This window comes from Lepisosteus platostomus, chromosome 13 (genome assembly GCF_059453375.1).
Source record: "Lepisosteus platostomus isolate fLepPlt1 chromosome 13, fLepPlt1.hap1, whole genome shotgun sequence".
Lineage (NCBI taxonomy): Eukaryota > Metazoa > Chordata > Actinopteri > Semionotiformes > Lepisosteidae > Lepisosteus > Lepisosteus platostomus.
In genome coordinates this window covers 35671833-35693884 of record NC_142623.1, presented here as the reverse complement: position 1 = coordinate 35693884, position 22052 = coordinate 35671833, and the positions used below count along the sequence as shown (strand labels likewise).

General features: G+C 38.9%; 1 protein-coding gene and 1 long non-coding RNA gene across 10 annotated transcripts in view; one reads left to right on the top strand and one right to left on the bottom strand.

The window, feature by feature from the left end:
- LOC148650531 (protocadherin alpha-C2-like) overlaps positions 1-22052 on the bottom strand; it is a 48147-nt gene that overhangs the window by 4811 nt on the left and 21284 nt on the right. The window contains exon 1 of one of the 9 annotated variants that reach the window (XM_088604409.1): positions 17931-20877. The exons of 5 other annotated variants lie outside the window; for them this stretch is intronic. In XM_088604409.1, the coding sequence (XP_088460535.1) occupies positions 17931-20342 (2412 nt within the window). In that variant the 5' untranslated portion in view covers positions 20343-20877. 3 more of the 9 variants (XM_088604408.1, XM_088604413.1, XM_088604406.1) reach the window with 3 other exon arrangements.
- The window catches only part of LOC148650530 (uncharacterized), a 38146-nt gene continuing 21772 nt past the window's right edge, over positions 5679-22052 (top strand). Inside the window, exons 1-4 of the long non-coding RNA XR_015926148.1 lie at positions 5679-5791; positions 7607-7803; positions 14343-14446; positions 19601-19704. This is a non-coding gene — a long non-coding RNA (uncharacterized LOC148650530). The remainder of the gene's footprint in view (positions 5792-7606; positions 7804-14342; positions 14447-19600; positions 19705-22052) is intronic.

Sequence of the window (22052 nt, the reverse complement as noted above, 5' to 3'; positions counted from 1 at the left end):
ATCCAATTATTCCAGAATGTGACTTAATGTTATATTCAACGCATAATTTCCCCATACAACAGCAAATTAAACCAAAAGTTCCAGGAACCAAACACTGAACTATAAAGCTATTGTGCCTCTGTGCATGATGTTGCTACAAATTGTACGTGAATCATGTTTAGTTATATCATATAGTTCAGTTCAATTTTACAAATTCTAACATAAGGAAGAATATTTTGTATTTATAGACCACAAGATATACCTTATTATAGGACTTTGTGACAAATAAATCCTCTATCAACTAAGCAGGAATGTCATGTTTTTAAAGGATGTGGTCTGTTTTTGAAATTGAGAAAAAAAGGGGTTTCAAGTAGATGTGTTGAAATATAATTAAAAGTAAAAGTGAAAGATATTGTACTGAATATTAATTTGGGAGCTATAGATTATATTTTATTGTAAGTTGCATATCATCCAAATATATGAATAAAATAATGTAATTTAAGGCAAAACCATAAGCAATGCATACATGTTTTTTGTGTGTATTATTAAACATAAATTCGGATCTCTCTTGAATTCTCAGTGTCAGTTGCATTTTCAATACACGTTTTACCTAGAAATAAAGTTTTTGTATCTTTTTAACTTTAAACACAAAAAATGCTTGAGTCCACTTACCTTAGGCTTCTCATTGCTGTGTGAAATTAAAAGTTTTCATTATAGATAATGAATTTCTGTTATACTTACAATGCTTCAGCCTCAGGCTAACGCTTCAATTCTCACAAGAATATAAGAAAACAGTAGCAAAACAGCAAACATTTTGTCTTGTTCCTAGGCGCCAAGATAAAATTAAAAATTTCTTACAGAACATTCCAGATCTCATGATGTGTTTGCTGATGTAGGGGACCCAGATTCAGTGATCAAAGCACTTGTAAAGTTTACCATGGTTTAGCTTAATTAGGTTCTGGGTAAGTGATTAAGTGTCAATCAACAGCTCAGGAACACAGCATAAAACAGGGGGTCAGAAAGGGGAATAAGGAGAGAGGAGGAAGGAAGCAGAAAGAGGAAGACAAGAGAAAAAAGAGAGGGAAGGTAAGAGTTCTTTCTTCAGGTCACCCAAAAAAGATCAGACTGTGGTTATTAAGCAACTCTGACTTCCTAGCTAAAGAATCCTGTGGTAAAAATTGGTCTCTCCTGGTTAGTAGGTGCACTTTAAGAATAGGGAGATAAGTTCTGATGGCAACTGGTTTGCAGAGAGAGATTTAACCAAAGGTTGTATTCTGTTTGGTTTAAAAAGTAGGTTATCTCTTCTTTTAGCCTTTGTAGGTAGTATATGAGTTTGAAAATTTAGTAGATGTCTGCATTTTTTTCTGGGTGGTTAGGATGCTAGGCCTATGGGACCCTTGTTTGTAAATTTGTAAAACAGCATAACCCTATTTGGAATTTGGTATTTGGAAGCCCTAGGCAAGATCTTGGAAAGGGGCCTCTCTAGATCAAGATTTATGCATACACTACTATTATCAGCTCCCACACCAAACTTATTTTACTATTTAGGACAATTAAATAAAAGAATTATGAAGCTAAAAATCAGTTATTACCCAGCTCTGAAAAACACATAATAGATAATTCATAAACAAAAGCACAAAGCACACATTTTACAAAGATAAGGCATTTTAACATTGAAAGTCATAAATAGAACATTAATAACAATAAATGATAAACAGGACCTCTGTCACTTTAAAATTATAGCAAATCATAACTGACCAAGTACTACACTGAAACCTTTGTAGAAAGGATATGTAGAAATAAATATTCATGGGCGCCTGGACAAGTTCCCGTTACAGTTGTGTTGTACATTGAGGGGCCCCCTGGCTGCCTCAGGGCCGAAGGTGGTCCCCTACTTTAGCTATGCCCAGGACCAGCGCTGAGCGTAACAAGTGTGTTGTATGTTTATGTTGTGTGTAGTTTGGTGTGTGTGTTATCATTATGAATAAATATTTGTTGATTCCAGTGTGGCAGAATGAGCTGTGTCAGAGAACAAAGAACTTAAATCTAATTATACTAACCACTCTGGCTTATTCTTGGCAAAATCATTTACAAGTTGGGGATTATAATTATATAGTTAAATTATATATAATTATATTTGGGTTATATATTCCATATTATATGGTTATAATTATTTGTTTTACTTATGGATTCATCCATTTGGTTATTTTGTGATTTTCTCTGTTTTCATAACCTTCTATCTGTAACAATACCATTGCCCTGAAAGTATGAAACCCAAGAAATGACTAATAAACATAATGAGGTTTGCCCAACAATTCATTCCAGCAGCAATGTACAGTATAAGAAGGATGGTATAAAACCTGGGACCTGAAAATGAACCAAAATTTTCTCCACCAACAATGTTCATTACAAATTTCCAATTGAAACATTTGGCAAATGAAGATAGATTCAGTTATTACCATTATGAGTGAAAAATGAAAAATGAACACAACTTGTCATTGCAATCCAGTACATTTATCCTAACTTTCTGGTGTGTTTGCTTATTTAAATAATAAAGTTAGGATACAAATGAAGTTTTCTGCTTTCTTATGTTGTCAACACAAAAAGCAAATGTTAGAAGGAAATTGCACTGTACCACATACAGCACCAAGCACTGCATTGTACAACTGCAACACAAGAACTTTAAAAAATACCTCAGTTGCAAAAGAAATGACTTTATAAACTAAACTTAACCTCAGAGGCTGTACACCACTCAGAAAACAAGTGAAGATCATGTAATTAGTCATGTTAAATCTTATTTATAATGACTGTCAGACTGTAGTTTAGTAGTGTAAACAATACTTCTGTCCAGACACCTAATTAATTTTGTAGTCTTCTGGCTTTTAAAAGGTCAAGGCCTAAAAACAGCAGCTCTTATTTGTGCTACAATATGACTTTTTCTTTTGCCTACACTTTGTAACATAATAGATTTTGAGAAAGCAAGACAGCAGGAAGTATAAATAAAACTGTACGTCCATCCTAAAATACCACTTGCTCATCTGTAGGTCTTTCACATTATATGTTTACAGTCCTGTACTAAAAGTGTAACAGCAAAGTACAAACTACATTATTTTCAAATTACCACCACCGTTTTAGTAGGGTTTCAAACAGCTCTCTAATAAATTTATTGCTCTAAATCCAGGTAATGTGTACTGAGAAGAAGGCATCTTCCTTGATATAAAAGGGCTGGTTGTGTTGTCTTTAAAGCATTTCATGATGATTACCACACTTGTGCTAGATCACAACAATTATTATTAGTAATTATTTAACTTAATTTATTTATTTCTGTAGTTACAATGAGCAGAGTCATTCACAATTAAAAGCCATGTCCTGAATCATATCATATAAAGAATGACCAGGATAAACATCACTACTACATCATGCAAACATTTAAAAATGTAACGATTTTGTTTTCACAGTTGCAACTATTTTAGGCCATAAGGTAATGTTTCTTTCCTTCCATTAAAGAAATACAGGTTCAAGAAATATCAATTTGTTTCAAGAGGAACGTGAAAAGAAACCTTTGACAGAAATGTATGGATTATTCCATGCTTTCAGGAGTTTATTTGGTAACTGGAAACTGTATTATGCTTACTACAGAACATTTGTCTGGTAACTATAATTAATTTGTTATTGCCAGTACATGATAGGGAAAACATATCATCCATTTGTTTCACCTATCCTGGACAAAAGGCCAGGAAAGATAAGGGACTTTTGTTTCTTTAAGTACAGAAAAGCAGAACATCCCCTACCTGTAGTGTTGATGTTGTGGAATCTGTTGGCTCTGTCTGCCCTGTGCTCCTTGGTATACTGGAAACGATGTATCCAGCCCCGTTCGGCACAGTCTGTCTAACAACCATATTTCCCTTCCGTGTCTCCGCCAGAAACAAACTGTACCAGTAGGCATCGCTGGAGATCAAGGTGGAGTCCGCTATCTGAGAGTTCACAGAGTTCCTGAGGCTGGGGAAACTGTTCCTACAGGGAGGAGGCTCTTCTGCAGGTTTTGGTTTCTGACACTTGAGCACGATAATAACGAATATAGTTATCAAAAACAGAAAAGAAACGGAACCTAAACCGATTATCAAATACACATTTAAATCAGAAAACAAGTCATATTCCAAAGGCTCCTCATTCAAGCTCGAGACAGCTTTTGCAACGGGGTTTAACGTTGACAGTTTGATAGTAACTGTAGAGGACAAAGCGGGTTCACCGTTGTCGCAGGCCAAGATGATAAGTTTGTGTTTAAAAGAATCTCTCTGGGTGAACATTCTCATTATCCGAACTTCCCCGTTGTACTGGTCAAGACTAAACAGTTTAGAGTCTGTGACCTGTAGAAACTTGTATGTAATCCGTGAGTTCTGCACTGAATCTGCATCAAGGGCGATCACTTTGGTCACCAGGTAACCTTGGTCAGCCGATCTTGGAATCAGCTCTTCAGCTATGGAACCTTGTGCGCGCCATGGCGAAACGATGACGGGACTGTTATCATTTTGATCGAGAATAATAATGTGGACGCTGACATTACCGCTGAGGGGAGGAACCCCTGAATCCTTGGCTTCAACATAGAAAAAGAAATCCTTCTCTTTCTCGAAATCAAAAGTTTGCAGTGCGTAAATGTTGCCGTTGTCCGGGTTCACGGAGAAGTATTTGAATACCAACACATTTATGGCTTCTTTTTCCAACATAGAATATGTCAAATGGCCGTTTGCTCCTAAATCTGGATCGTGGGCGACCACAGAACTTAAAAGCTCCCCTTGTGCGTTATTTTCAGGTACATATATTGTGTAAAAAGGCTTCTCGAATGTCGGTGGGTTATCATTGACATCCAGCAACTTCAAAGTTAAGGTTTTATTACTTGACAAAGAAGGCACCCCTCTGTCTGTAACCATAAGAGTGACTTCATACTCCGGGTCTGTCTCCCGATCCAGCGGTTGTGCAACAACAAGTTCATAGAAACTGTCCGAAGACCTCTTCAGTGTAAAAGGCAGGTCTTCAGAGATGCGGCAGTCAGTTTTGCCATTATCACCTGAATCCACATCAGTTACCCCGATCAGGGCAACGACCGTACCTACAGCAACGTTCTCTTGAACAGGGCTCATCAGCGATTTAATACTGATCTCAGGGTGGTTATCATTCATGTCGATCAGGTGTATTACCACTTTACAGTTACCCATCATTGGGTTCGATCCTTTATCCTTGGCTTGAACATACATTTCAAACATATTGATTTCTTCGTAATTCACTTCCCCTTTAACCCGAATCTCTCCCTTTGTCTGATCCAAGATGAATTTCTCCCGGGCCTTTTCGGACGTGTGTTTACTAAATGAATACACAACCTCCGCGTTCGATCCATCGTCTAAATCCACAGCATTGAGATTAAGTACAACAGTCCCAACTGCCGCATTTTCCGTTAGGTTTACTACATAGATTGCCTGCTCAAACTGAGGGGCGTTGTCGTTAGCATCCAAGACACGGACGGTGATGCTGGCAGTGCCGGACCTTTCGGGAACTCCCCCATCGACAGCAGTCAAAATTAAATGCTCATTTGGATACTGCTCTCGGTCTATTGCTCTTTTCAACACCAGGTCAGCAACTCGGGAGCTGTCGTCTAGTGTCTGCACTTCTATGTAGAAATGTGGAGATTCGCTCAGCTTGTATGTGCGGACCGTATTTTTGCCTACATCTTTGTCTGTGGCTTTGTCGAGAGAAAACCTGTCTCCCGGTGACGCCGATTCGGAAATTTCCAGCTCAATATTATTTATTGGAAAAACGGGTGAGTTGTCGTTCACATCTGTTATTTCTATTTCGACGCTGTAAATCTTTAATGGGTTTTTAATTATAACTTCCAGATTCAGGAAGCATGAGTCCCTGGGTCCGCACAACTCCTCTCTATCAATTTTCTCTTTTATGAACAGCTCCCCGCTGTTTTTATTGAGATCTATATATGCCTTGCTAGAGGTGAAATCGAGTCGCATCTCGCGTTTGGCTAGGTTGCTCATATCAAGTCCCAGAAGAGTAGCGATATTTGTAACAACTGACCCCTCTGCCATTTCTTCTGGAATTGAGTACTTAATCAAAGAATGTACCACGTTTGACAGCAAAGAAAGAGACAATAGATACAGCACGTACCTTTCTCCTTTAAACGGTGTAAAATCGAGAAGCATTGTGTCAGTACAGAGAATAACCGCACCTCAGGAAATTCGGATACAAATCAGTCAGGTCCCAAGGCCCCAGTTTCCAGTCTGAGGATATGTTATGTGTCCTCAATGATCAATCGCCAATTCCGATTAAAAATCTAATGAGAACATTTCTTGTGAAATGTGCTTATCTTCCCCATGTACATGCATCTGCAAACTGCCCGGTTCTCTGCTGAAAAATGCTAAGGGTCGTTGCAATTTTTCTAGAAAAATATTTTGGTGGTGAACAGCGACACTATGCGTCTACAAGCATCGCTCACTACAACTCGCACTTGAAAATAACAGCATCTTTCTATGAGTAGTAATGATACCGCATTTGAAACGAAATTTCGGTTTAGGATACAGGAAACATCAGAAAGTAAAGTCTCTTTTAGTATATTAGATGACAAAATCTAGAAATAGGGAAGCTTTTGCTCTTTAGTGATTAAAAAGAGGTGAAAACAATGAACATATTGAACCTCAGGCATTCGAATATTTCTATCAGCAAGCAATTCTGTAAAGCTGAATAAAAAACTTCAACTCTATACAGTCAGATGTACAGTTTGTCTTGGGATTTATATGTATTTTATATTTAGCAAAGTAATAATATGTTTCAGTAATATCATATAATACGATAAGTATTTCTTAAGTACATAATATCCATCTGTCACTTCAGTTTCAGAGGTACTGTACGAAGTATGGTGTATAGTTTACAATTACTTCAAAACAACTCCGTATCAGTGTCCGTATGAACCCCACATAGATAGCAAAACTATTCACAATAGATCCAGTTGAGTTTTTTTTTCTGTTTTTTCCTGTTCATTTGGAAGAAGGGATGTCCTAGACTGCTTATATTTGGTAAACCATCGAACAAGGTTACTCTGATTTCAAACGACGCTGCTTTGTACCCATCATCAGGTTAATTCATCTGTGTTTCATTTTATGAGTAGAAAAAGATACTCTTAAATTTAAAATCAAATACATTTGAGAGATGAAGTCATAATCTATGCACAAGGTTTGTGTAATTATATAAAATGTAAAGCACTGCCATCTATAGTTCAGAATTAAATTCACTTCTAAAATGATGGTACTGTACATCTCATAATTTACATTATACAAAAACGATATGTTGTGAAATACGCAGTGTAGCGTTTTGATTTGCGCAAACAATCCTCATGATTCATTCAAAAATAATTATACAAATAATTATACAAAGGTCATTTGCCATTTTTTTCTCAAAATGAATATAATGAATAGTGTCAGACTTCCAGTTTCTTTACCTGGAGAGTTGAAGTCGCTGAATCGCTCGTCTCTGTGAGTCCTGTGCTCCTTGGAATACTGGAAACGATGTATCCAGCCCCGTTTGGCACAGTCTGTCTAACAACCACTTTTCCCTTCCGTGTCTCAGCTAGAAACAAACTGTACCAGTAGGCATCGCTGGAGATCAAGGTGGAGTCCGCTATCTGAGAGTTCATAGAGTTCCTGAGGCTGGGGAAACTGTTCCTACAGGGAGGAGGCTCTTCAACTGGCTTCGGTCTCTGACACTTCAGAACAATGATAACTGAGACAGTTATCAAGAAAAGAAACACCACCGCTCCCAAGCCGATGAGTAAGTACAGATTCAATTCAGAAAATAAATCATATTCCACTGGTACCTCCGTCGTTCCTGCCGAAACTTTCCGAGCAGGACTCACTGTTGATAACCTGATCGTAACTGTAGAAGAGAGAGCAGGTTCTCCGTTGTCTCTTGCGAGAACAACTATTTTTTGTTTATTCGAATCTCTTTGACTGAACATTCTCATTGTTCGGATTTCCCCGTTGTATTGGTCCAGACTGAATAAAGAGGAGTCGGTGATCTGTAGAAACTGGTATGTAATCCGAGAGTTCTGTACCGAATCTGCGTCAATAGCGATCACCTTGGTCACCAGGTATCCTTTATCAGTAGATCTCGGGATCAGTTCCTCAGCTACAGAGCCGTGTGGACGCCAAGGAGAAACTATAACCGGACTGTTGTCATTCTGATCCAGAACAATTATGTGCACTGTAACATTGCTACTGAGTGGCGGAACTCCTGAATCCACAGCCTCGACGCAAAAACGAAAAGCCTTTACCTCTTCGTAATCAAGAGACTGCAGTGCGTAAATTTTGCCGTTTTCTGGATTAATGGAAAAATATTTAGACACAGAACTATTTCTGCTTTTAATATCCAGGATTGAATACCTGATGTGCCTGTTTGCATTTAAGTCCAGATCCACAGCACTGACAGAGTTAAATATTGTCCCGGGAGCGTTGTTTTCCTCTACTGAAATGGTGATATCAGATGTGCCAAAGGAAGGGGCATTGTCATTCACATCCAGGAGCTCTAAGTGGATGGTTTTGTTGCTTGACAGAGGTAGAAACCCTTCATCTGCCACGATAATGGTGATGTTGTATTCTGAAACGGTTTCTCGGTCCAACGGTTCCTTCACAAGAAGTGCGTAATAATTCTCTGAGGATTTTTGGAGCGTAAAGGGAAGCCTCTCTCGAATCTCACAGCGCATTTTGCCGTTTTCTCCAGAATCCCTGTCGGACACACTGACAAGAGCAATCACTGTCCCTACAGTCACGTTCTCGTAGATTGGATTCGAAAGAGATTTTATTGTTATTTCTGGAGAGTTATCATTTATATCAGCTACGTGTATCAATACCGTGCATTGTCCAGTCATTGAATACGTCCCTTTATCTTTAGCTTGAACGTATAATTCAAAAACACGAGTGTCTTCGTAATCCAATTCCCCCTTTACGTTGACTTCTCCGTTATTGGGATTCAAGGCGAATTTATGTTGTGCACTGTCGGTTGTATGTCTACTAAATGAATAAACTATCTCTGCGTTAGATCCTTTATCTTCATCTGTAGCATTAAGCTTTACCACAATAGTTCCAATTAACGCGTTTTCAGCTATACTCACATTATAGGTTAGCTGATCAAAGTGAGGGGCGTTGTCATTTGTATCTAGAACACGAACAATAATGCTTACAGTGCCAGAATGAGACGGTTCTCCACCATCGACAGCGGTGAGTACTAAATTATGAACAGATTCTTCTTCTCTGTCTAGTGCCTTTCTCAAAACCAGTTCAGCAAATTTAGACCCATCGTTCCCTTTTTGGACATCTATATCGAAATATTCACTTTCACTTAGATAGTATGCGCGAACCCTGTTTTTCCCGACGTCGGAGTCTATCGCTTTGTCTAGCGAAATGCGATCGCCTGGTGAAGAAGATTCATAAATTTCTATTTCTATAGGATCTGTGGCGAAATAGGGAGGGCTGTCGTTCACGTCAATAATCTCCAGTTCAATACTCTGTATTTTAAGGGGTTTTGTAACTATAACGTCGAGGTTAAGAAAACAGTTATCTTTGTTACCACAGAGACGCTCTCTGTCTATTCTCTCTTTTATGTACAAGTCGCCCGTATTTTTATTGACTCCCACATACTGCTTGCTGGAAGCTGAATCAATCCTTAAATCACGGTCTATCAGCCTTTTTGCGTCAAGTCCTAAATCGGAAGCTAAATTTGCAACAATCGAGCCTTCATCCAGCTCTTCGGCAACCGAATAGCGAATTACAGAATATGCACCATTCCAGGTCATAAAAAGCAACAATAAAACTGTAACATACCTCTTTGTAAAATTCAGTGCCATTGTTTCAATGCTTAGAAAAAATCGTACTTGCAAGAGTGTTTAAAAAGACATATTTCCACATGGTAAAGCGACCAAGAGTTCCCAATGCTCTTTTCGAAACCCAGTATTGAAAAGAAAAGCAATATCTGACCAAACCGACCTATACTGCCATCACCATTTCTTCTGTACGGCAAAGATGGTGGTTTTGAAAGGATTGTTAATGGTTGTTCTGATGCAGCGAAGCAAAGCCAGTTTTCTTTTACTAGTGGACAGCGACACCATGAGTTCACGATCATAAACTACATAAAAACTTAAATTAACAACGAGAGGCTAAGACTAAAATGCACAAAGCTAACGCTCCTGTTGTCTTTATGAGTTACAACTGTCAGTTTCAAAAAAGAGTTTAAATAGTTCTTGTTATGCACTCTAAATTATTGGCTAAAAATTAATTCCATTAACAAAATAGATTGGTGTTAACACTTAAACAAAGGCATATAAATGAAAAGCAGTGCAAAAGAGGATTATACAGTATAAGAAATGTTTTGATATTTTTGTTTCTTTTCAAAGTAAACTCATTACACAAGCAAGGCACAAATCTACATACTTAATTTATGAAGTATTTCCCGATTAGAAGGCCTCGAGTGTCATATCTTTCAATGCTTGTTAATCTTAAATTGCATGGACATACCATTTCATATTGTATAATTGAACAAAGTCGTACCTTCCATAACAACAAGGCAAATCCTCAAGCACAGTGAAGTATTGAGTTGTTGTAACTACAGTATGTAGCACTGAGGAATGACCACTGTTCTGAATTTCTTTAAGAATGGGGGAATAAGCATACAGAGTAAGGATCTCTTTTTAAAGGTAGCATGATCATTTTAGGGGGCCATTACAAAGATAGTAACAGCCCAAAAATAAATATGATTTTTATTTTGTGGGCTATCAGGAATTCAAAACCTTGCCTAGGATCATGCTCAAGGGGTTCCTGTGTAGAGGATTACACACATCCCAAGAAAAGCACATCCTATTCATTGAGAAATTGACATTACAGGGACTTTGGAGTTTCCCCAGAACTATCTGAGCCTTTCTACTTGCCACAACTTCATCTGAAGTGTATACAGTATCATCAGTAGACAGTCAGACATTCCTCTGTCTGTCAAGCACAATTAGCAAAATTGCGTGTCTAATTATTACTACTACTGATGATGATGATTCCAAACACTTCTTTAGTTCTTTTCTGGATACTCCACTCAAAGCGCTATACAGGTAATAGGTACTCCCCTCCATCACCACCATGCAACGGCAGCCAAAGTCTACCAGAACACACACCACGTGTCAGCTATCAGTGGGGAGGAGAACAGAGTAATGAAGCCAGTTCCAAGATTAATTACTGTTAGGGTGCTTATCGAACACTGAAATTCCAACATATCTATTTTCTAAACCAGTTTATGTTGTATAAGGTCATGGGGGGAGTCAGATCCTAACCCAGAAAGCAACAGGCGAGAGGCGGGATACAAGTCCATCACAGGGCACACACAGACACAAAAATACACACACTCACTCTGAGGCCAATTTTTTACATGGTCCAATTAACCTACCAGCATGTCTTTAGACTGTGGGAGCAATTTGGAGTATCCAGACAAATCCCATACAAACACAGGACAAACATGCAGACTCCAAGCAGATAGCACCCAAGGAATTACACCCGGGACCCAACACTGCCATGCCACAAAGCTAACCACTGGGGCCACAATGCCACCCACTAATGAAACATAATAATGTCAAGTCTCTATCCACAACGGCCATGAAACTATTAGTCTTAATGAGATTAATCCACTCTGGGATGATATCAGTGGTACAGGAGAAGCCCTCCATCATCTAAGGTGCTGAGCATTTAACCTTTTTCTCCTGCATAAAACTGACCCTTCCAATATCTGACTAACAAACATGAACAGAGGTGCTTGTGTCTTGATTTGTACTGTAGTGAAATGTCTTGTGTCTAGGTATGTCACTGCCACGTAATGGAATTGCTTAAAAGCTCTGACAGCATAAAGTTAGCAGGCAAACATTAAAAACTTGGTAAAGTGCTGTATTGTAATTGATGCATTGCTGCTATTAATGTAAATCCTTCTGCAGAGCCTTCTGTATAAAAGGATAGCTACAAACTGGCAAGGTACTTGGGGTTGGTAAATCAATGGGAAAAATAAAAACATCTTTGAAATATTACAATTACATATGGATACCATTACATGCAATTAAGAACAATCCTGCTCACTTGTAATGTGACAGGATGACTGCAACATAAAAAAACTATACTATCACCTCACTGACTGTATAACAACTAACACAATACTAAAAGAATAATCTCAATTTAAAAAGTCCAGAATATCCTATAAGCAAAGTATTGCAATGAAGACTTCTGTATAATCATTTCAAAGTGTAAATCTACTTAATTTGTAAAGAAATTGTTATCATCTGCTCCACACCCATATATGCATAATTACATCTAAAATATCATGCAGCAAAACCTTAAACTTCATTTGACTGTAATGCTGTCAACTGTGCGCATTAAATTGAAAATTTACATTGACTAATTCCAGTAACCTGCCATTCTGACATGTATAACATATTAAATGAAATACTGACAGGTATGAACATTAGACAATTACTACATTCATTGCAAAAACCTAAAGAAACTGTACTTTAATGTTTGTTATCAATTTTAGAGAACAAGAACAAGAAAGTCCCATAACAAACAATACTTTTTTTAAATGGAAAGCAACTTTATACAATTTAACACTTCTTAGTGTTATTACCTGGAGTGTTGACGGTGCTGAGTCACTTGTATCTGTGAGTCCTGTGCTCCTTGGAATACTGGAAACGATGTATCCAGCCCCGTTCGGCACAGTTTGTCTAACAACCACTTTTCCCTTCCGTGTCTCAGCTAGAAACAAACTGTACCAGTAGGCATCGCTGGAGATCAAGGTGGAGTCAGCTATCTGAGAGTTCATAGAGTTCCTGAGGCTGGGGAAACTGTTCCTACAGGGAGGAGGCTCTTCAACTGGCTTCGGTCTCTGACACTTTACAATGATAATAACTAATATAACTATCAAGAACAGAAATGACACTGCGCCTAATCCTATCACTAAGTACAGATTTAAATCAGAAAACAAATCATATTCCACTGGTACTTCAATCGACCCTGATGAAGCTTTCAAAACTGGGTCCACTGTTGATAACTTGATAGTAACTGTAGAAGAGAGGGCAGGTTCCCCATTGTCCTTCGCTAGAACTACCAGCCTTTGTTTGCGAGAATCTCTTTGACTGAACATTCTATTCGTTCGGATTTCTCCATTGTATTGGTCCAGACTGAATAAACTGGAGTCACTAAGTTGCAGAAACTGGTATGTAATCCGAGAGTTCTGTACAGAATCCGCATCAATAGCGATCACTTTCGTCACCAGGTATCCTTTATCTGTAGATCTTGGAATCAGTTCTTCAGCTACAGATCCCTGTTCACGCCATGGAGAAACTATAACTGGACTGTTGTCATTCTGATCGAGAACAAGGACACGGACAGTTGTGTTACTGCTCAGCTGGGGAACTCCAGAGTCTTTAGCGTCCACGTGAAACAGAAACTCCTTCTCTTTCTCATAATCAAAAGACTTGAGTGCGTAAAGGTTGCCAGTCTCTGGATTAATTGAAAAATATTTAGACATAGACATATTCTGGATGCTTTTCTCCAGAATGGAATAAACGAGATACCTGTTTTCATTGAGGTCGGGATCAAGGGCAGTGACAGAACTCAAGATAGCTCCTGGTTCATTGTTTTCCGTTACTGAAATTGTGTAGAAACTCTTGGGGAAAAGCGGCGGATTATCGTTTACATCCAGTAACTCCAGGATGATTGTTTTTTTGTTTCTTAAAGGAGGTGAACCTCTGTCACTGACAACAAAAGTGATGTTATACTCTGCCACCTTTTCCCGATCCAAGGGCTCAGAGACAAGCAGGGCATAGTAATTCTCTGACGATTTCTGAAGCACAAAGGGTAATATCTCGGCCAGATAAATGTCGACTTTACCGTTTTCCCCAGAATCTCTATCACTAACACTGATAAGAGCTACTACAGTACCTGTAGTAACGTTCTCCTTTATTGGACTCGTAAAAGATTTAATTGAGATTTCGGGATAATTGTCGTTTATGTCAATTATAAAGATAACTAATTTGGAGTGTCCTGACATTAAATTAGTCCCTTGGTCTTGCGCTTCAACGTGTATTTCGAAGACACGCGATTCTTCATAATCGATTATTTCTTTAACCCTAACTTCTCCATTAACTGAATTCATACTAAAGGTTTCTTGTGTCTTTTCTGATGTGTATGGGCCGAAAAAATATGTGATCTCTGCGTTTGATCCAAAATCTATGTCAGTTGCAGTTAACTTAATGACGAGGGATCCTATTGGGGAATTTTCTGTTATGTTCACAGTGTACGTTTGCTGATCAAACTGAGGGGCGTTGTCATTCATATCGAGAACACGGACGGTGATGCTGGCAGTGCCGGACTGTGGAGGGGCTCCGCCATCTATAGCGGTGAGTATTAAATTATGAACAGCCTGCTCTTCTCTATCCAAAGCCTTCTTCAATACTAAATCAGCAAACTTAGAGCCGTCTCTTCCCGTCTGAATCTCAATAGTAAAATGGTCGCTTTTACTCAGACTGTATGTTCTTACTGAATTCGAGCCCACGTCCGGATCCAGTGCATTATTCATAGAAAATCTGTTTCCTGCTGAAGCTGATTCGAAAATATCCAGTTGTATATTTTCCTTTCGAAATTGAGGCGCGTTGTCATTTATATCTGTAATTTCTAATTCAATATTATATATTTGTAATGGCCTTTCGATTATCACATCCATTTTCAAAGAACAAGTAGCCTTGGTACCGCATAACTGCTCCCTGTCTATCTTCTCTAAGATGAACAGATCTCCAGTGTCTTTGTTGACATCCAGATATTTCTTGCTAGAGATGATATCAAGCCGCAAATCGCGCTCAGACAGACTTCTAACATCGAGTCCCAAATCAGCGGCTACATTTGCAACAACAGACCCTTCTTGCATTTCTTCGGGAATAGAATACCGGGTTACAGAAACTGCTCTAGCCAACATAAAAGACATAAAAGCGAAAACCTGAACGTACCTTCTTCCGATGTGCACAGAAATACACGATTCCATTGAAATGCGGGGCTATTATCCAAAGCGTCAACAGAAAATCCTCAACAATCTTTTATAATATTAGTACATACCAACCACCAGGCGTTTTTGTGTTTCTCACGCTGAAGACAGATAAAAAAATAATGTAAGAAAAGTCTAATTCTTCCCGTAAAACCCTTGCTATGAAGAGACCTGCGTCTGAAATGAATGCAATGCCTATCCTAAACCAATGGACTGTAATGGTTTTTTACATCACACAGATTTCTGGACCATTTTCTTAGCCAACAGCGACACAGTGTGTATGAAACCTCACCCAGTCTTAAAAAAGGACCTAAATTCGTAGGATCTGATTATCTTGCCACATATTATAAAGCTCGTACTGCTTTAGAAACAAAATTAGAACACTCCTAATTTTTGTAAAGCGTTTGTTTTATGTACTAAACAGAACTGTACAGTATAATGTATCAACTCAGTTGTTGTACAAAGACATGACCTATAAATATATATTTAAATCTGCGTCTTCCGCACACATTGTCTTTTTATTTTGTGCACTAACGGATTTTATGGAAAAACATTTAGGAGGACAATACTCAAGAAGTATTGTCAAGATACTAAGTAAGGTGTCAGGGTGCCTTGTCACCTTAACAAAATAATTGTTTTTGCAAAGCTGTCATAAAAACACAGCATTACATAACACACGTACCATAAATTAACGATATATCGTTTCCTTTTTTCCTTGTACTACACTTGTTACAATTATGTAATTTTTGCAGGAATACATTATCTGCAAACGTCCCTCATCTAAACTAGAAAGACGATAGAAACACAATGTCAACGCTTCTATGCGTACACGCACATTTATGAAAACACAATAAAAATGTATATTACGAAATGAGATCAGTTTAAAGAGAAGGATCCAAAGAGAAGGATCCAAGTAGAAGGATACGGCTCAATATGTGGAATATCAGTGCAACAGAATACATTTAAAGCTAACCCAAAATGCAAAATATTTTTACACCATTTGTCGTTCAAGTCAATTTCCAAAACACATAACACGCAACACAATCTTCAAAGCTTTTGACAGCCTTGAATATATACTCATTTCGAAACCGTTGAAACCTCACAGTGAACTGCACCATGAACTCTGCGTGAGTGAAGTCAATAAAACGCTCTAGGATCCATAGACATTTAAAAACATCCAGTATTACATTATTACATAATTGTTCTGTTGTAAAACTGCATTTCGTCGTAGGATGTAAGATAATATATTGTGAGGGGGGCAGTAACTGCTGCGACATCTTACTATTTAGGCCTTTGTATAATTATAAAGGGGTACTATGCGTAAACGTTTTTTTTTTTTGTGGAACAAAATTCACTTCTCAGTGAAAATGCCTAGTGCGTTCATTTTTTTCTCGTTGTTAAAAGCCCATAGTGTCCACTCAGGTCCCGGAAGGCAACGGTCAGCCATGACTCGGAGGTGTCATAACATCCGAAAGGAGAAAAGACCTCGGGAAAATAGTCATAGAACCAGTAAAGAGTACTAACAATGTCACTAGGAGTCCAAGGTGGAGCGAAAAATGTGAATTGACTATGACTGCAGACGGAAAGAGTATAACGTGAGACACGAATAAATTACCATTCTAAAACATAACCTTTTTACACCGATTAATATGCTAATTTTAATTTCTTCATGATACTAACACCGCATTGCTCATTTATAAACGGCAGTACTAATGGAAGTTGCTTTACATTACTAGGTAGGTAGGTTACTTTTCAGGCAATAAAGGCCCATGGGGAATGGGGGGCAAGGGCCATCATTTTTCTCAAGCATCCGACACTGGAGATGATGTGGTCAAGGATTAACCCCAGATACACATTTGGAAAGCAGGCTGAGGGGAGCTGGGAACCGTCTGGAAGGAAAGTGAGCAAGCTACATCGCTTTCCCCTACCTGGGATTGAACTCGGGACCTTCCGGTCAGGGGCTAGACGCCCTTTCCATCTGAGCTACCCCGGCTCTGTAACGCATACCATCGGGTGCTCCCAAGATGTCGCCCTGCCCAGTACTGACCCGGCCCAAGCCTGATTAGCATCTAATCATTAACATATGACCAGCAGCCATATCACCCTGCAACTCACAACTGGCAACCCACTGAAGCTAAGCAGGTGTGAGCCTGGTCAGTACCTGGATGGGAGACCTCCTGGGAAAAACTAAGGTTGCTGCTGGAAGAGGTGTTAGTGGGGCCAGCAGGGGGCGCTCATCCTGCAGTCCACGTGGGTCCTAATTCCCCAGTAGAGTGACGGGGACACTATAATGTAAACAGGCACCGTCCTTCGGATGAGACGTAAAAACCGAGGTCCTGACTCTCTGTGGTCATTAAAAATCCCAGGTGTTTCTGGGGTGTAACCCCAGCGTCCTGGCCAAATTTCCCATTGGCCCTTAGCAATCATGGCCTCCTAATAATCCCCCTCTATGCATTGGCTTCATTACTCTGCTCTCGTTCCCACTGATAGCTGGGGTGTGGTGAGCGTTCTGGCGCACTATGGCTGCCGTCGCATCATCCAGGTGGATGCTGCACGTTGGTGGTGGTGGAGGGGAGTCCCCATTATTTGTAAAGCGCTTTGAGTGGAGTGTCCAGAAAAAGCGCTATATGTAAGTGTAAGCAACTATTATTATTATTATCATCTGAGATCGGACGGGATCGGGCACACATACAGGTATGACTGGTATGCTGGTATGACCATACATTACATTACTAGGTACAATGGGGGGAAAAATACAATGACAACATTAAAACATGGACATATTTTACAGAGAATAAAATGGTAATTCTTAATATACCTGAGAAAAAAGCATATTACGTTTTTACCTGTAGCGTTGACGCTGCTGAGTCACTTGTCTCTGTGAGTCCTGTGCTCCTTGGTATACTGGAAACGATGTATCCAGCCCCGTTCGGCACAGTCTGTCTAACAACCACTTTTCCCTTCCGTGTCTCCGCTAGAAACAAACTGTACCAGTAGGCATCGCTGGAGATCAAGGTGGAGTCCGCTATCTGAGAGTTCATAGAGTTCCTGAGGCTGGGGAAACTGTTCCTACAGGGAGGAGGCTCTTCAACTGGCTTCGGTCTCTGACACTTTACAATGATAATAACTAATATAACTATCAAGAACAGAAATGACACTGCGCCTAATCCTATCACTAAGTACAGATTTAAATCAGAAAACAAATCATATTCCACTGGTACTTCAATCGACCCTGATGAAGCTTTCAAAACTGGGTCCACTGTTGATAACTTGATAGTAACTGTAGAAGAGAGGGCAGGTTCCCCATTGTCCTTCGCTAGAACTACCAGCCTTTGTTTGCGAGAATCTCTTTGACTGAACATTCTATTCGTTCGGATTTCTCCATTGTATTGGTCCAGACTGAATAAACTGGAGTCACTAAGTTGCAGAAACTGGTATGTAATCCGAGCGTTCTGTACAGAATCCGCATCAATAGCAATCACTTTCGTCACAAGGTATCCTTTATCTGTAGATCTCGGGATCAGTTCTTCAGCTACAGATCCCTGTTCGCGCCATGGAGAAACAATAACTGGACTGTTGTCATTCTGATCGAGAACAAGGACATGGACAGTTGTGTTACTGCTCAGCTGGGGAACTCCAGAGTCTTTAGCATCCACGTGAAACAGAAACTCCTTCTCTTTCTCATAATCAAAAGACCTGAGTGCATAAAGGTTGCCAGTCTCTGAATTAATTGAAAAATATTTAGACATAGACATATTCTGGATGCTTTTCTCCAGAATGGAATAAACGAGATACCTGTTTTCATTGAGGTCGGGATCAAGGGCAGTGACAGAGCTCAAGATAGCTCCTGGTTCATTGTTTTCTGTTACTGAAATTGTGTAGAAACTCTTGGGGAAAAGCGGCGGATTATCGTTTACATCCAGTAACTCCAGGATGATTGTTTTATTGTTTCTTAATGGAGGTGAACCTCTGTCACTGACAACAAAAGTGATGTTATACTCTGCCACCTTTTCCCGATCCAAGGGCTCAGAGACAAGCAGGGCATAGTAATTCTCTGATGATTTCTGAAGCACAAAGGGTAATATCTCGGCCAGATAAATGTCGACCTTACCGTTTTCCCCAAAATCTCTGTCGCTTACACTGATGAGAGCTACTACAGTATTAAGTGTAACGTTTTCTTTTATGGGACTTTTAAAAGATTTAATTGAAATTTCGGGATAATTATCGTTGATATCAGTTATGAATATAATTAATTTGCAGTGTCCTGACATTGAATTCAAACCTTTGTCTTCCGCTTCTACGTGTATTTCGAACATTTTCACTTCCTCAAAATCGATTATTTCTTTAACTCTAACTTCTCCATTAACTGAATTCATACTAAAGGTTTCCTGTGTTTTTTCAGACGTATAAGGACTGAAAAAATAAGTGATCTCTGCATTGGAACCAAAATCTAAGTCAATTGCAGTTAACTTAATGACGAGTGACCCTATTGGGGAATTTTCTGTTATGTTCACAGTGTACGTTTGCTGATCAAACTGAGGGGCGTTGTCATTCATATCGAGAACACGGACGGTGATGCTGGCAGTGCCGGACTGTGGAGGGGCTCCGCCATCTATAGCGGTGAGTATTAAATTATGAACAGCCTGCTCTTCTCTATCCAAAGCCTTCTTCAACACCAAATCAGCAAACTTTGAACCGTCTCGCCCCGTCTGAACCTCAATAGTAAAATGGTCGCTTTTACTCAGACTGTATGTTCTTACTGAATTCGAGCCCACGTCCGGATCCAGCGCATTATTCAGAGAAAATCTTTTCCCTGGTGAAGCTGATTCAGAAATATCCAGTTGTATATTTTCTTTACGAAATTGAGGCGCGTTGTCATTAATATCTGTAATCTCTAATTCAATGTTAAATATTTGTAGTGGGCTTTCGATTATCACATCCATTTTCAAAGAACAAGTAGCCTTGGAACCGCATAACTGCTCCCTGTCTATCTTCTCTAAGATGAACAGATCTCCAGTGTCTTTGTTGACATCCAGATATTTCTTGCTAGAGATGATATCAAGCCGCAAATCGCGCTCAGACAGACTTCTAACATCGAGTCCCAAATCAGCGGCTACATTTGCAACAACAGACCGTTCTTGCATTTCTTCGGGAATAGAATAGCGGGTTACAGAAAGTGCTCTACCCCACATAAAAGACAAAAATACGATAACCGGCACATACCTTCTTCCGATGTGCACAGTAATACACGATTCCATTGAAATTGGTGGCTATTATCCAACGCGATAACGGGAAATACTCAACAATCTTTTGTAATATTCGTACAACCAAACCACGGGACCGCCACGCGTTTTTCTGTTATACACACTGAAGACAAATGTACAAAAAAAATGAAAGAAAATACTTATTCTTCCTATAAATTCTTGCTATAAAGAGACCTGCGTCTGAAGTGCATGCAATGCCTTTCATAAACCAATGAACAGTAATGGCTTCTTTTACATCACACAGATTTCTGGACGGTTTTCTTAGCCAACAGCGCCACAGTGTGTATGAAACCTCACTCAACACCTAAGTCTTGAAAAGGAACAAACTTAATACTGAACCTGGAAACCGGGCCACGTTTTCCGAACCTTACACTACTTCATGAACAAATGTAGGACAATCGAATCAGTTATTCCGAATTTTTATAACAAGGTTCTTTATATTGTCTACAACATACTTAATGCACCTGTTCATGTATGCATTATATTTGTGTTTGTCTTTAAATGTCGTGTGTCTTCCGCACAGAGCTGATTTTTATCCTGTGCATTCTAATTAACGAAATTTATCATTAATCAGTTTCGGAAATAATGCTCAATAAGATAATGCAATCTTCGGTCACATTGACAAAATATTTGGATTTTCCAAATCTGTCAACACAAAACTGCATCATATAATACACCTACCGTAAAAGAAAGAAATATCGTTTCCTTTATTCTTGTATTAGACCTGTTACAATTATTTAACTTTTTTTGCAGGCTTACGATAACTGCAAATGTCCTTCATCTAAAATAGAAAGACAAGATGGAAATACAATGTCAAAGCTCCTGAGCTAATTTATGGAATACATTTAAAAATAAATTGATCAGGAAATGTGTTACGTTTTGAGAGCTGGATCCAAGTAGAAGGATACTCGTGCAATATCAGTGGAACAAAACGCATTTAAAGCAACCCAAAATGTGCTATTCACCATTTCCCTTTTAAGTCAATTTCTGCACAATATAACAAAATTCAGAAGATGCTGACAAACTTGAAGATATAATTTTCGCAACCAATGTAACTTCAACGTGCTTGATCTGCTTGTGTGAAATCATTAAATTGCTCTCGGATCCATGTAAATTTTAAAATATTTAGTTTTATATCATTGTATCATTTTTATTCCATAACTGCTTTTTCATCGTAGATGTAATATGCAGTGATCAGACGTACGGGAGAAATAACTGCATCAACTATTTAAGCCTTTTCGTATATTTGTAGGGATTCTATGCTGAAATATTCTCTTCTAGAACACAATTAAAGCTCCACTGAATACACCTAGTGTGTTTAATTTTTTCTCAACATTTTTTAAATCCAAGGTGATCACTCTTAATTCTGGAAGTCAGCAGCCAATAGTGAATTACAGGTGTATTCGTATCCTAAAGAAGAGAAGACCTCGGGGAAAATAGTCATGTACAGTAAGTCGAATACGTGAACAATTATTCGAATAAAGTAAATGGGAGTCCAAACCGGAGTGAAAATCTGAATTTAACATGACTGTTCACATACAGAAAACAACTCGAGACATGAGGATGTAATTATTCTAAAGGGTATTCTTTTTACACACTGATTATAATGATACTTCTGATCTATTCATGATACTAGTGATACCTCATTGCTAATTCATAAACTGTAGTGTTGGTGGAAACTGATTTGTATTACTGGACTTAAGG